At 35.8% G+C, this 12728-nt stretch overlaps 1 protein-coding gene across 1 annotated transcript; it reads right to left on the bottom strand.

Annotated features, from left to right (window-relative positions):
- Window positions 1-1134: 1134 nt before the first annotated feature.
- LOC18436883 (2-oxoglutarate (2OG) and Fe(II)-dependent oxygenase superfamily protein) lies at window positions 1135-5605 on the bottom strand. The gene is made up of 3 exons (XM_020668913.2): window positions 4897-5605; window positions 4522-4781; window positions 1135-1899 (listed from the first exon to the last, which is right to left on the bottom strand). The coding sequence occupies exons 1-3, from the start codon at window positions 4996-4998 to the stop codon at window positions 1284-1286; spliced, it is 978 nt and encodes a 325-aa protein (XP_020524572.1). The 5' UTR covers window positions 4999-5605; the 3' UTR covers window positions 1135-1283.
- Window positions 5606-12728: the final 7123 nt, after the last annotated feature.

Below are 12728 nucleotides of genomic sequence, written 5' to 3'. Positions count from 1 at the left end.
AGGGAAAAATGAGGGTTGTATATGCCTCCAAGCGTGTTAGTTTAGGAGTAGAGGCATGCAAGTTGGAAGACTACACTAGGGCACAAATATACATGGAAGATTTATTTCAATTGCCAATAGAAGGGCGCGAACGAAATCTAAATAGACTTGATAGGCAAACCAAACGGCGCTTAAACAGTTGTTTTAAAAGTACATGTTTAGGACTCCAGTTTAGAGATCCTACCCCTCAGTGGCCTCACAAATTTTTAAATTTGAGGGCTAATTTGATCGGTCGGTTAAATCTCTAATTGTCTGGTTAAATCGGATCCAACCATTGGCTGGTTTTGGTGAACCGGTTAGGTATTTTAAAAATAAATTATAAAAAATGATATAAACTCGTAAAAAATAAGAGATTTTATTTATAATGACTTTTGTTATATTTTTTTCATTTTGGCAAAAATAGGAAATTGCTTTGGCCAATAATATTTACTTTTATATTTTTCCATCCTATTTAGAAAATTTCAAAAATATCCCTCGACACAAATCGATTCTTTAAATCCATTTTATTCATTATTTTCAACTTTCGGATGTGTTTTGTTTAATCATGTTTTAAAAATATTGTTCATATTTTATTAGATTTTATTTTATATTTTTAACACTTTTTTGACCGCCCGAGACTTGTCTAGTTATGCCGGTTGAACCGCTTCCGGCCCCATGTCCGGTTAATCGTTTCTGTTTGATTTTTCTTACATTGGTATGGACCCTAAATTGTTTTTTAAAATACGGAATGCTCCATTTATAGTTAGAAATTACATAGAAGGCCGGTTAACTCGTCTTTTTTATTTTTTTTTCAAAATTGCTCCTCGGTCCGAAAACATCTTCAGATCGAATTTAAATTTTTTTAATATATTTTTCTTTAGTATGGCACTATCCTACTAATGGAAAAAAAAAACTAAAAAACATAAAATTGAAATTTGGACCAAGAATTTCATCCTCAAACATAAAGGCAATTTTGAAAAAAAAATGGGTTGACCGACTTTCTTTTGAAATTTCTTTGGAGCATTTCGTGTTTTAAAAAACAATTTTAGGGTATGTAAGTAAATCACTCTATCTTAAATTGCTATTTTGGGAACAGTCATTACATATTTCATAATGTGAGTTGAAACTTGATACTTCATTAGAGAAAGGAAACAAGGGCTCTACTTACAGGCCCTCGAATGGGTAGCACAACAATTCACAAGCCAAGCATTAACAACAGGCATAAAGCAAACTAGAGACAAAGCTAGGACCCTTCCACCATTTATTTACACTGCAGCTGCCCCTACAGCCTGGAATCTGGGCTCCTTGGGGAGGAACTTCTGGCACTGATACACCTGCATGTAGTCCCCAAACACGAACCTCGGGTACTTAACCTTGTCCACAGTGGTCTCATTCTCAGCCTCAAGATGCATGAGGAGCTTAGCCGCAGGCTCAATGGTGGCACTGAGTGAGGGGTTATAAAATGAGGCGATGGAGCGTCGGTTACCTTCGTGGAGGGCGAGAACTCGGTGCCACACGCTCTTGTACCGCCCATTGCTGATCACCTCCAATTGGTCCCCAGTGTTAATGACAATGGCATTTTTGATTGGCTGAACGTCGATCCACTGGCCGTCTTTGAGTATCTGGAGGCCACCGACTTCATCGTCCTGGAAGAGGAGGATGACGCCCCCGGCATCAGTGTGGGCTCGCAGGCCGGCGACGAGGTCGGGCCTCGGGCAGGGGGGATAATGGCTCACTTTTGTCCCAAAGAATGGATTCTCCTCAGGCCCTCCAAATGCCCTCTTTATGTAGCCCTTTTCAAGCCCAAGGTTCTCATCCATCACCTCCATCACTCTTTCTGCCAACTTCTTCAGCTCCCTTCGGTACTCGCCCATGGTTTCCCTTTTTTCAATCACCCAAGTCGAGTTCATTATTTTTTTTTTAAGTTTATGAAGTCTAAACTATAATGTAAAGAGTAAGGAGCGTATGATAAGGGAAACTTCTCAAAAGATAAAGAATTGAACAGTTTAAAAACATTTCCCTCATATATATTTTTAATCATTATTTTAATCTTTTGATCAAATTTTACATAACTTATGATAATCATTATGGGTCTTGAAATTTATCAATTCACACCCAATAACTAAGACGTTAAATAGTTCAACCCCTATGTTTTGTTGTGCACCCACCATATATATAGTTCATATAAATTAAGATAGCAACTTTGCCCAGAAATGTTAAAATGGCGCATTGGGTTGCTCCAATGCTCATATCACAACTTGGTTAACCGGTATGCCATTTGATGTTTTGTGTAACAAGAAGGGAAGTAATATAATATAGGTTATCGTTTGTATAGAGCCTAGGTTCTAAACTATCAAATTAGAGCCTACCTTTAAATAGTGTCGAGAAATGTAGTTTCAATACTCGAAATTTTTGTGATAGCCTTAAAATATATTTGCATCTTTATTTATAAAGTTTAAAGCTTCAAAATTAGTGTATATCGATATATATATGAAAACTTGAAATCTTTAAAATTGAAAGTCCAAAAATGTGTTATAAAATACACTATTTCTAAAACTTGAAATCTATTTTTTTTTTCTCATGTCCGAGCATCTTGATCAAGATGATCAATTTGAGGATATTCGGGCATCAAAACAACCTCTTCTAGTCAAATTTTTAAAGTAAGCTCAAATTTGATTGTTTAGAGCCTCGGTTATATATAAACTTTTCTCTATAATATTATATATATATATATATATATATATATATATATATATATATATTTATTGATTGTAACTCGGGGCTAGACTCCTATGAGCTAATGTGGCCAAAGTCCAGGTACTTACCGTACTCGATTTGTGCAATAAGTTCAAGTATTAAATGTGATTTGATAAATTCCCCTTATAATATTGCATAATTGAAGAAAGTTTCCCCCGGGTGGTTGTTTTCTTTTTCTTGCAAAGTTTTTTTTAAAGGCAAAAGTTTATAGGGAGCCGAGGCTTTAAACATTTAAATTAGATGCATGGACATAAAAAAAATAGATTTCAAGTTTTATAAATAATGCATCTTCTAACGTATTTTTTGACCGTCAATTTGCAAAGTTTCATAGATATGCTTGATCTATATTATTTTTAAGATTTAAATTTTATAATTAAAAGTATTTTCACTATTTAAAAGTGCGTTTACTTTGATTGTTGAGAGCCTCGGCCCTATATAAACAGCACCCTGGGCGAGTCACCAAAGCTAGCAAACTCATTTTCTTAGTCTAAGGGGTCTAAGGCCAGAATTTTATTTGATGGAAGCATGCACGTGCTATTTGCGCGTACGGAGAAGACGTGCCATTTCAAAAGTAACTCGCGTGTCGTGCATGCCATGTGTCGCCTATGACTCACTTCTCCTTTGCCGGGAGAGTGGTAAGCGCAAAGTGGGTGTCTCTCAAATTTAGAGAGAGAAATTATTATTTTTGAATGTTAGATAGAGAAATTATTAGGTTTTGTATTTTATATATAAGTATAACTGGGAGCATACTCTGAAATAGTGACTTTATTGACCACAAGGGTGTTCAAAATTTCATTAATAAATGGTATGCATATTAATTGCAGTGTCCTTCAAACTTATACTACTAATTTTTACCTAAAAAATAAGCTTAATAAGCTTGTTTTGCTTTTTTTAGGAAATTAAGACCTCTCACACCCACACCGCTACATCAGCCACTAGGCTAAACCTCAAGGGGCAACCTTTTTTTTTTTTTTTTTTGGTTATATTATAATAAGGATAGGTACTATTTTTTTTTGTGGTTGTATTATAGTAAGGATAGGTACTATTTTGGTTTTTTTGTTTTTGTTATAGTATAACAAAGATAGGTCTTCTACCCATAATAAGAATAGAACTGAAGATGTCATGTTGTGATTAAGTTTAAAAAAGACGTCATTTTGTAGTGACCTACCACCCTGCCTAACCTTAAGCTCGAGGAGCATCTATGGTGGGCAGGAATGTAAAACACATGGTAGCCATATAGTATGCACCACATGCTGTATGTCATTGGTCAGGCTATATACTTTCACTTAGCCTATTAGAAATGGGGAATTAAAAATGGGATTCATCTCCACCATCCATCTTGAGAAGGTACAGTAGATGAAGTACATTTTGGCTGGAAGGCAAGTGATACAGGGTGATTCCTATTATTGGGCGTCGACACCACCACTTTGAAGAAGGCAGAAAAGAAAATACATCTATTAATCTGTTTTAGAACAGAGCATATTTCCCTAGCCCATGGGAAAGTAGTATGACTGAAAGAACTTTTCACTCAGTCCATAAAAATGCTTTCACACCTAAATTCACATTAATTCCATTCTTAAAGAGAGAAAGAAGGCAGTAAAAGTTGGAAAAACACTTTCACAATTGCTACGCAACCGTTTCAAAAATCAAACATGAGAAAACAATAGACCAGTGAAAAACAAGTTAATTTTTTACTGCTAAACAAACGTGATATTAGGCAAAGCAAGGATGGCGTTAGGTGCTTACTTGAAGTCATGGGGAATGGAAGGCCATTCATTATCATCTTGGAGAACAAAAACATCCTCCCAATCTACACCCTCCACCCTCTTCTTTACCTCCTCCTCCACCTTTTTCTCACTCTTTTCCTTCTCTGCAACCAAAATCTCATCCAGCATCTTAACTGGGACAGATTTGTTGAATCCTTCTTCTCTCTCCAACTTGTAGCACTCTGAGCACCCCTTCTTCAGTCTCTCCAACAGCTCCACTGGTACCCCATGGTTGATCAACTGAAAAAACCACCACCCATCAACAATCTAATCAACAAGCAACATAGAACATGTTGAACACATGAACACACCATAATTTATTGACAATTCACAATTGAGAGAAAGAGAGAGAGACCTGAAAGAATCCCCACTCCTCACACCCATTAGCGATCTCGGCCATTGTCTTGGCTCGCTCCTCGCCATCGAGCTTTGACATGTCAATCACCGGAATCGTCATTTTAATCGTAAAACAACACACACACTTTCTTTCTCTCTCTCTCTGAGCAAGCAGTTGCAAGAAGGCAAGAACTGTGTTTGAGTTGCAGAAGCAGAATGAGGGGCTGGGTTTTTATAGGCATCAGCTTCTTATGTCAACGGTGACTAAAGAAAAGGGAGATGGGGAAGCTGTTGGGCGGTGTCTTTACAATAGAAAACAAAAGGTCAATGCAGGCGTGGAAGCCCACAACATAAGGATTGTACTTCAGGTGATGAACCCCCTTTTTTTACTTCATTTCTTGCCAACAATTGTATTATTCTTAATCATCTAGCCATTAAACGGTTTCAACGTGAATGCTAGAGAAAGAGAGAGAGATACAGAGTACTGCATTCTATAACATAAGAAACCAAACTTTATATGAAAAGAAGGGAATATGATATGTAGGAAAAAGCTTATATAAGGTTGCAATTTTATGATGTAGAAGGTGCATCTCAATGATCAAGTAGAAAACAGTGTTTTGGAGTTGGTAAACATTCCAATCGATTATCTTGACTTTGAGATGTATCAATATAAAGAAAAGAAAAACTTTTTCAAGTTTTAAAAATAATATATTGTAACTAGTTATCTGAATCATCCATTTTTAAGATTTTCAAGTATTTAAAGATCAAGGTGGGCATCTTATACAAACCTCGCCGTTACACGTATGTCTTCAGATAATTAATATAGGTTTTTGTTAGCGCAAAGGCTAGGCTGTACGCTAAAAAGTGAAGCGCCGCCTTAGAACTCCATCGGAAATGTAGCTGGGCCGCCGAAAGCCCTTATATTGGCCTAAAAATCTATCTTCAGTCTTGATTATAACATTTGAAGTTTAAAAAACTATGTAGATTGGGAGAATACGTGAATGCCTAAAAATTGACAATTTGGATAAGCGATTTAAAAAACGTCAAGTCGGCACATTGCCCGGTCCAGCCTAGAAAGAGGTTACGCCGTGCCAATTACGTCAATATATAGGAAATCGCCTGGGTTTAGAAGAGAGCTATTGATTTGCTACAGTAAAAATGGTATTTTTCTAAAGTAAAAATGTCATTTTGCTACAGTAAAAATGCCAAATTCACCGATCCGAACCGGTTTTTGGTCAGTTCACTATTTTTGCACGTATTTTTTCACACAGTAAAGCGACGATCCAGATCGACAATTCACCGATCCAAACTGGTTTTTGTGATGCCCCATCCGGGTCACCAATAGCTTTTTTTAAATCATTGGTTCAAATATTGTAGTACAAGATATATTATGTTTTCAAATGCATGATTGTCAAGATCGAAATGATCAATTTAAAGGTTTTCTGATGTCTCAAAGGTTTTCTGATGTCATTACTGTATTTTCTAGTAGATGGAAATAGAACCTCATTTTTAACGTAAAGCCTAAGCCTTAGACAATCTTCTTCCATTAATATATGGTAGATGTAGATCAATGTGGCCTTTGTGTTTGCTGTTTTTAATGCATTCTGTTATCTGTTAATCTCCATGGCTTTGGTCGGTACGCCAACTAATTTCCATGGATTGACAAATGGAGGTTAGTTTATAGTTTGGGCTTTATCCCTTGACTTTGCCTAAATTAAAACCAAACATTGCCTTCATAAGAGGAAAACCAACACATTGGTGGCCGGGTTTTTTGGGATGAAAAGTGTAGAAGACTTTGTTTAAAGAATGACAAAAAGGAAATTTTAATTGGAAAAGTGATAATGGCCTCATTTTTTAATTGAATTAAGGGTGGTCAACTCCTTCACAGTGCTGCAATGTGAATAAAGAAAGAACAGTGAATGGTTTGTTGATAATGCCCACTGAAAATGGAGCCACGTAAGACTTGGGCAGGTCTCATGCATTGGCCATCTTCACATGTAGTTGGACCTAGCTCCCCACCTTCTCTAGAATTCTCAACATGCCCTCTGTCTTCCGATAAAGCAATTCTTTTGATAAATTTATCAAAGGTATACCTACTTTTTGAACGATTTAATACTTTATTTCAGTGATTTAGAAATTTTCAGGATGGTGTAGAATCGCCACCTCATTCTCCTTTTGCGAATATATAGAAAAAAGACTGAGTCTAGAAAGGAACCAGTGATTTCGTACAGTAAAATGACAATTTTATTAGCAAAACGACGATCCGGACTGCCAATTCACTGGTCCAGACATATTTTGGTCGCTTCACTATTTTCCCTATATTTTTTTGCCAGTTTATTGTGTTTTTTGCACAATAAAATAGTGATCTAGACCATTGATTCACCTTTTCGAATCAGGTTTTGAGGTGCCCAATCTAGGTCACCGATCTAGTTTTTAATCCACAGGTTTGTTCTTTGTGATTGTCTATTATGAGACTATTTATTTTTGGTATAAAGTGGTCACAATCATTTTGCGCTATTATATGTAAAATCTATTAGAAGAAAGTACGTCACAATATTCAAAAAATTTTATTTTGAACTTTTTAACAAAGGCATATCCTCAACCACTTATTTTTAAATCCAATAGTCAACCATGATTTTGTCCTCCTTATATAAAAACTTCAAAAATAAATGGTCTCATTATATATATTTTCTTATTCTTTTTCAATTCATGATCCTCTATAATTTTTATAGCTATTTTCAAATTAAATAATAAACAAGAACATGGGTAAAATATTAAATAGCTAATCTCCTACGGGTTTTCTTTGTTGCGTGATTTATGTAGCATTTTTGCTATATCGATGTAATGATTGGCCCTGAGTCCCTAACATATTTGCCAAGAGATAGTAAGCCCCAAGTTCAGGCACATCTTTGGCCATCTAGTTGCGAGCCCAAACCCTAAATATTAGCATTAACCTTATGAAATATAATGCTAATTATTTTCAAGCTTTGGACTAGAGGCAATAAGTTTGATTTTGTGAAGCCCAACAATGAATTGAAGAAAGGGACGATTGGGTGAGGTTTGTATACCGTGCTCACCCTATACTATACAAGTATAGCGCACCTCTAAATTTTATTGGAAGATGTAGTTTCAGTGCCGAAAGCCTTTCAATGGCTTGAAAATCTATGTTCAATTATAAATATGAAATTCAAAATTCTAAAAATGGTACAGAGAGAGTATAGCTACAAACACTTGAAAATCTCGAAAACATATACTATACAAGTATAGTGCACCTCTAAATTTTACTAGAAGATGTAGTTCTAGTCTCGAAAGCCCTTCAATGGCTTGAAAATCTACGTTCAATTATAAATATGAAATTTAAAATTCTAAAAACGGTACATATAGAGTATATCTATGCTCAATTATAATTATTTGTGAGCGTACTCACATCAATGACGAACCATCTGAACCTTGATATTCGTCCCTATTTTTTTTTTTCCATGAATTTTGCGCTTGATCATGTTTGTGCTTAATTTTCTCTGGATTTTTCACATTTTCATCGACAAGTCTGAATAGGGTTGAGAATGGGGTTGGGGTCATCCACTTGTGCACCCGCTAAGGTTTAGGCTTTTATTCTCATCTATCGCATTAAAAAACCACTAATGATTTAAAAAAAAGAATAGGGGCTCGTCATCCCCATTGAATTATCAAAAAAAAAAAAAAATCTGAATAGGGTTTTATAGAATGAGTAATTTGTGACATTTCAACAACTCATGGGGGTGGAGGTCATGTTTTAGAAATTTGGTGGCTAAATTACTTTGCCAAAAGATATTGTACCCCTCTGGGCGTATACCGTCCATTTACTCCCTCAGGAAAAATCCCACATAGGATTAATTTCAGGACCTCAAGCATTGGAGATTTAACTCTTCAACCCATGGATGAACTCAATAAAATTTTTTTTCTTAATTGCACTCTCTACGCACTAAAAATAATAATAATGTCTCTAGATTGAATAAAGGCTGTCCAATTTTTAGAAGTTGAGATCCATTCTAACATTTTAAATTTTTTCTTTTGATAATAATCATCTAGTGATTCTTAAGTGGTCTCTGTAATTTTAAATTGGAAAAAATATTCAAAGTAGGTCTGCTTACCAAAGGAGTAAATGTAAACTATGCTTTTGATGTAGGGGTAGGGGTGACAACCAAAATGCTCAGGCCGGGTCTGATCCAGGTCCAGCTGGATCCGTACCTAGACCAGGACCTGGAAAACTATTATGGAACCCGAACCTGATCGGACTCGAACTCCCCAGATCTAGACCGGGACCCGGACCCAAAAATAATGTGGGACCATGGCCCGGACCCAGACCCGATTAGACCCAAACCCGAACGGACCTTACCCAAAAATTAAGATATCTATATATTAAAATATATTTTCATCAATTGGAAAATGTGAGACCTGGACCTAAATAGTGTTTTTGGACCCACCTAGGGGATCCTTAGACCCATACGAGGACCAGGGTCAGGTCTAGGCGTTGGGTCCCAGGTCCATTGACACCGTAATGTAACTGCTCGAAGAGTGGTTTTGATTACGTGGTTTTAGACTTTTGAGTCGTTATCCAAGGTTTTGATATTGAACGCGGCATGTGAGTTGTATGGGGGAGGAAACATGAGCCCATTCATGTATTAATAATACAAATATAATATAATTAACATTAAAAAAAAAAAACAATACAAATATAACATTGCATTTGGGGAAGAGTGACTCATGTTCTTCTGTACTCGGACACCTCTTCCTTTTTCTCGAGGCCTTCCTTTGTTTGTTTGCAAAGTCTTCGGTCTTAGAGGGAGTCTAGGAAGCATTCCAACTGTGATAGTCGGTGGCATTCACAAGACATGCGTGTCGGCATGCATCGTCCCAATCTGATCATCTCAACCCTCACACCCTACAATTATAGGGGTGGCAATGGACCCGAACCTGACGCAGACCTGGCGACCTGACTTGACTTAAGTCCAGGTATAGGTCTAAAAATTGAACCCGACAGGCTGGGTCTGGGTTCATATAGACCGGCTTTGAATAATGCTATTATTTAAATAATATAGTATTTAAATAATATTTAAATAGATATAAGTATATCTTTTAATTATAATATTTAAATAAGAAAAAAGTTTATCTAAGGTTGCAACCTTAAAATGTAGATTTACGTATGCACCTCAAAAATCTATCGGACAAGCTTGTTTTAATGTTGAAAAACCCTCTAATTGATCATCTCGACATCGAGATGCATGAATATAAAAAAAGAAAAAACATCCGAGTCCCAAAAATAGTACATTTTGCAAAATATTATCTGGACTTTCCATTTTCAAGATTTTCATATGTTTATAGTTCTACTATTTGATTTTAACTATTTTTGGAGTTTAAAATCTTATAATCAGATATAAAAATAGATTTTAAGATAATCTTAAGAATTTTTTACACCAAAATTACATGTTATGATAAAATTTGGAAGTAGTCCTTAATTAGATTGTTTAAGGTTGCAACCTTATAGAAACCATACCCTTTAAATAATATATATATATATATATATATATTGGGTCGGTTCCAACAGGACCGAACCCGACCCGTTGCCACCAGTGGACGGTTGAAATGAGTCGTTCTTCTCCCTCATTTAGAAGAGCAGCTTACCTCTACCGATAGCATAGGCTACCATCCACAAGTAACATTGAGAAAACGATCAATCATATTGATGTATCAGCCACAGTAGGATGATGAGCCAAGATCAGGCGGCCAAATATCACTCAATTTTAGAAAGTATGAGATTGTAATTGATGATGTGAAGGCTGATGCATTATGTTTGAAATATACAAATGGAAAAAAGAACATTTCATACTTGATGTTCACTCTGTTTAAATAAGTCAATTTTAAAAATATTGACCGATAAATCTGCCGTATTTTTGAGAATTTATTACTGAATATTTAATAAATAAATAATATAAAGGTCGTTTTACCCCCAACTACAGATATACGCATTGACCTACACTATCCAATTTTGCATCCATTTTACCTGCCTAGGCTTATACTATTATGTATGAGAATAATATCAATCACCTTGAGCTATTAAATGTGAAATCAAGCAACTGAGGCATGTTAAAATGTTTGAGAATAAATTCCTTGGACTTATATTATGACTCATTCCCAACCATCGGACTTCAAATCCGGCACGTAGTAGTAATTGTGACCTTGTTGTATGAAAGCGAAACAATCTTACTCTTTTATATATAGATGTCTCAGTCCACCTTGAAATTAGTATTTATGCCCTTTTTTAAATGCTTTGATGGCCATCATTTTTGTTTGTTTAGGTAATTCAATAGAGAAGACAACCCTTACTTATTTTTTCAAATAGTTAAGAGTTAGGTTTTTTAAGGTGTTAGAGAGGTGGTCTTAGTGAGAATTGAAAACATGGCACGGTGACTAAGATGTGGGGGTGTTACCACCACAACCTTAACCCATCATTGTCAACACTTAATAGCTGAGATTAATCAATTTTCCATTAAAGCATAGGACAACTTTAGGGGTGGCAATGCATCAGGTTAGGTTGGGTCTGGCCGGACCCGAAGTTATTGGATTTGGATCCAGACTTGACCCGCAAGATCTAATTTTTGGACCCATACCCATCAAGTCTAGTCATCGGGTCCCCGGGTCGGTCCAGTGCCGCCCCTAGACAACTTCATGTTAACCCTCCATTGTTAACAATTGAAGGTTGAGAACAAATGTAGCATACCACTTTTAAACTACATTTGTTCATGTGTACACGGTTGAGTGTGGCCGTTGAATCTGTAAAAAAGCCTAAAAATGTAGCAGTCGTTTTTCATGTAAGCGGATATGTCCTTTCTTAGTTCTCAAGCCTATTCATAAATTATACATAAAAAAAGCCTATTCATAAATAACCAATTTCCTCCTTATTATATTACTTAAACTTAAACAATGTTATCGACATTACAGTTATTTCTTAGTAATGTGGAGCGAATTTCGGAAGCATTACAACTAAGGTGGCCGGTTCAATCTACATGGCCAGCCTAGTGTTGTCCAGGGTGAATGTATGCACCAGCATAGTGGGTATTAATCTTATCCTATACTATTAAATTTATATAATATTTTTTCTATACTATTAAATTTATAAAATATTTTTACTGTACTATTAAATTTATAAAATATTTTTACTACTAGTTTTGAAGCCAACGCCCCCTCTAGTTTAAGAATGATTGATTACCAATTGATGGTCCAAACAGTAACATGTGTAGAATGGATTTTTTTTTATATAGAATAAAAGAAAAACTTCATGGTGGTCCTTTGATTTAACCAAGAAGCATGCATTTGGCATCCTCGTGGCCTGACTATGTAATTTACGGTAATAATGGTGTGTTTTTTTATCATTTTTTTTTCTTTTTTTTAACAAGACTTTGTGGTGTTTGGATGGATCACTTAAATGAGAATCGCATCGTTTATCCCTCCAGCTGTTAGGAGTCAAAGCAACTTTGTCCTCTCTAATGTTCACACTTTAGGATGGATTTTTTGGGTTCCAAACAGGACCTTTGCTTTGAATTGTTAGATTTGGTATTTGTCAAATCAACACATCTATGTTTTCCTCAAAAAGGAAAAATGAAGTTTTTTGGGGTAGAAAAAAAATCGTTTTTTTTCTCTATAAAAGGGGATAAAAAAGACATCACTCTTTTAGGGTCACATTATTATGGTTATAGGAATCTTTGTCTTCTAGAGTGGGAGGTAGGGCCTTGGATCTTAGAGAGAGAGAATAGATAGAGAGAGAGATAGAGAGAGAAGCTTGGCCCCCAAAAAAGAGATTTGGGGGTTTGTTCA

This window comes from Amborella trichopoda, chromosome 11 (genome assembly GCF_054954075.1).
Source record: "Amborella trichopoda isolate Santa Cruz 75 chromosome 11, AtrichopodaSantaCruz75HAP2 v2.0, whole genome shotgun sequence".
NCBI lineage: Eukaryota > Viridiplantae > Streptophyta > Magnoliopsida > Amborellales > Amborellaceae > Amborella > Amborella trichopoda.
The sequence above is the reverse complement of the archived record's forward strand: the minus strand, read 5'-3'. Positions and strand labels throughout refer to the sequence as shown.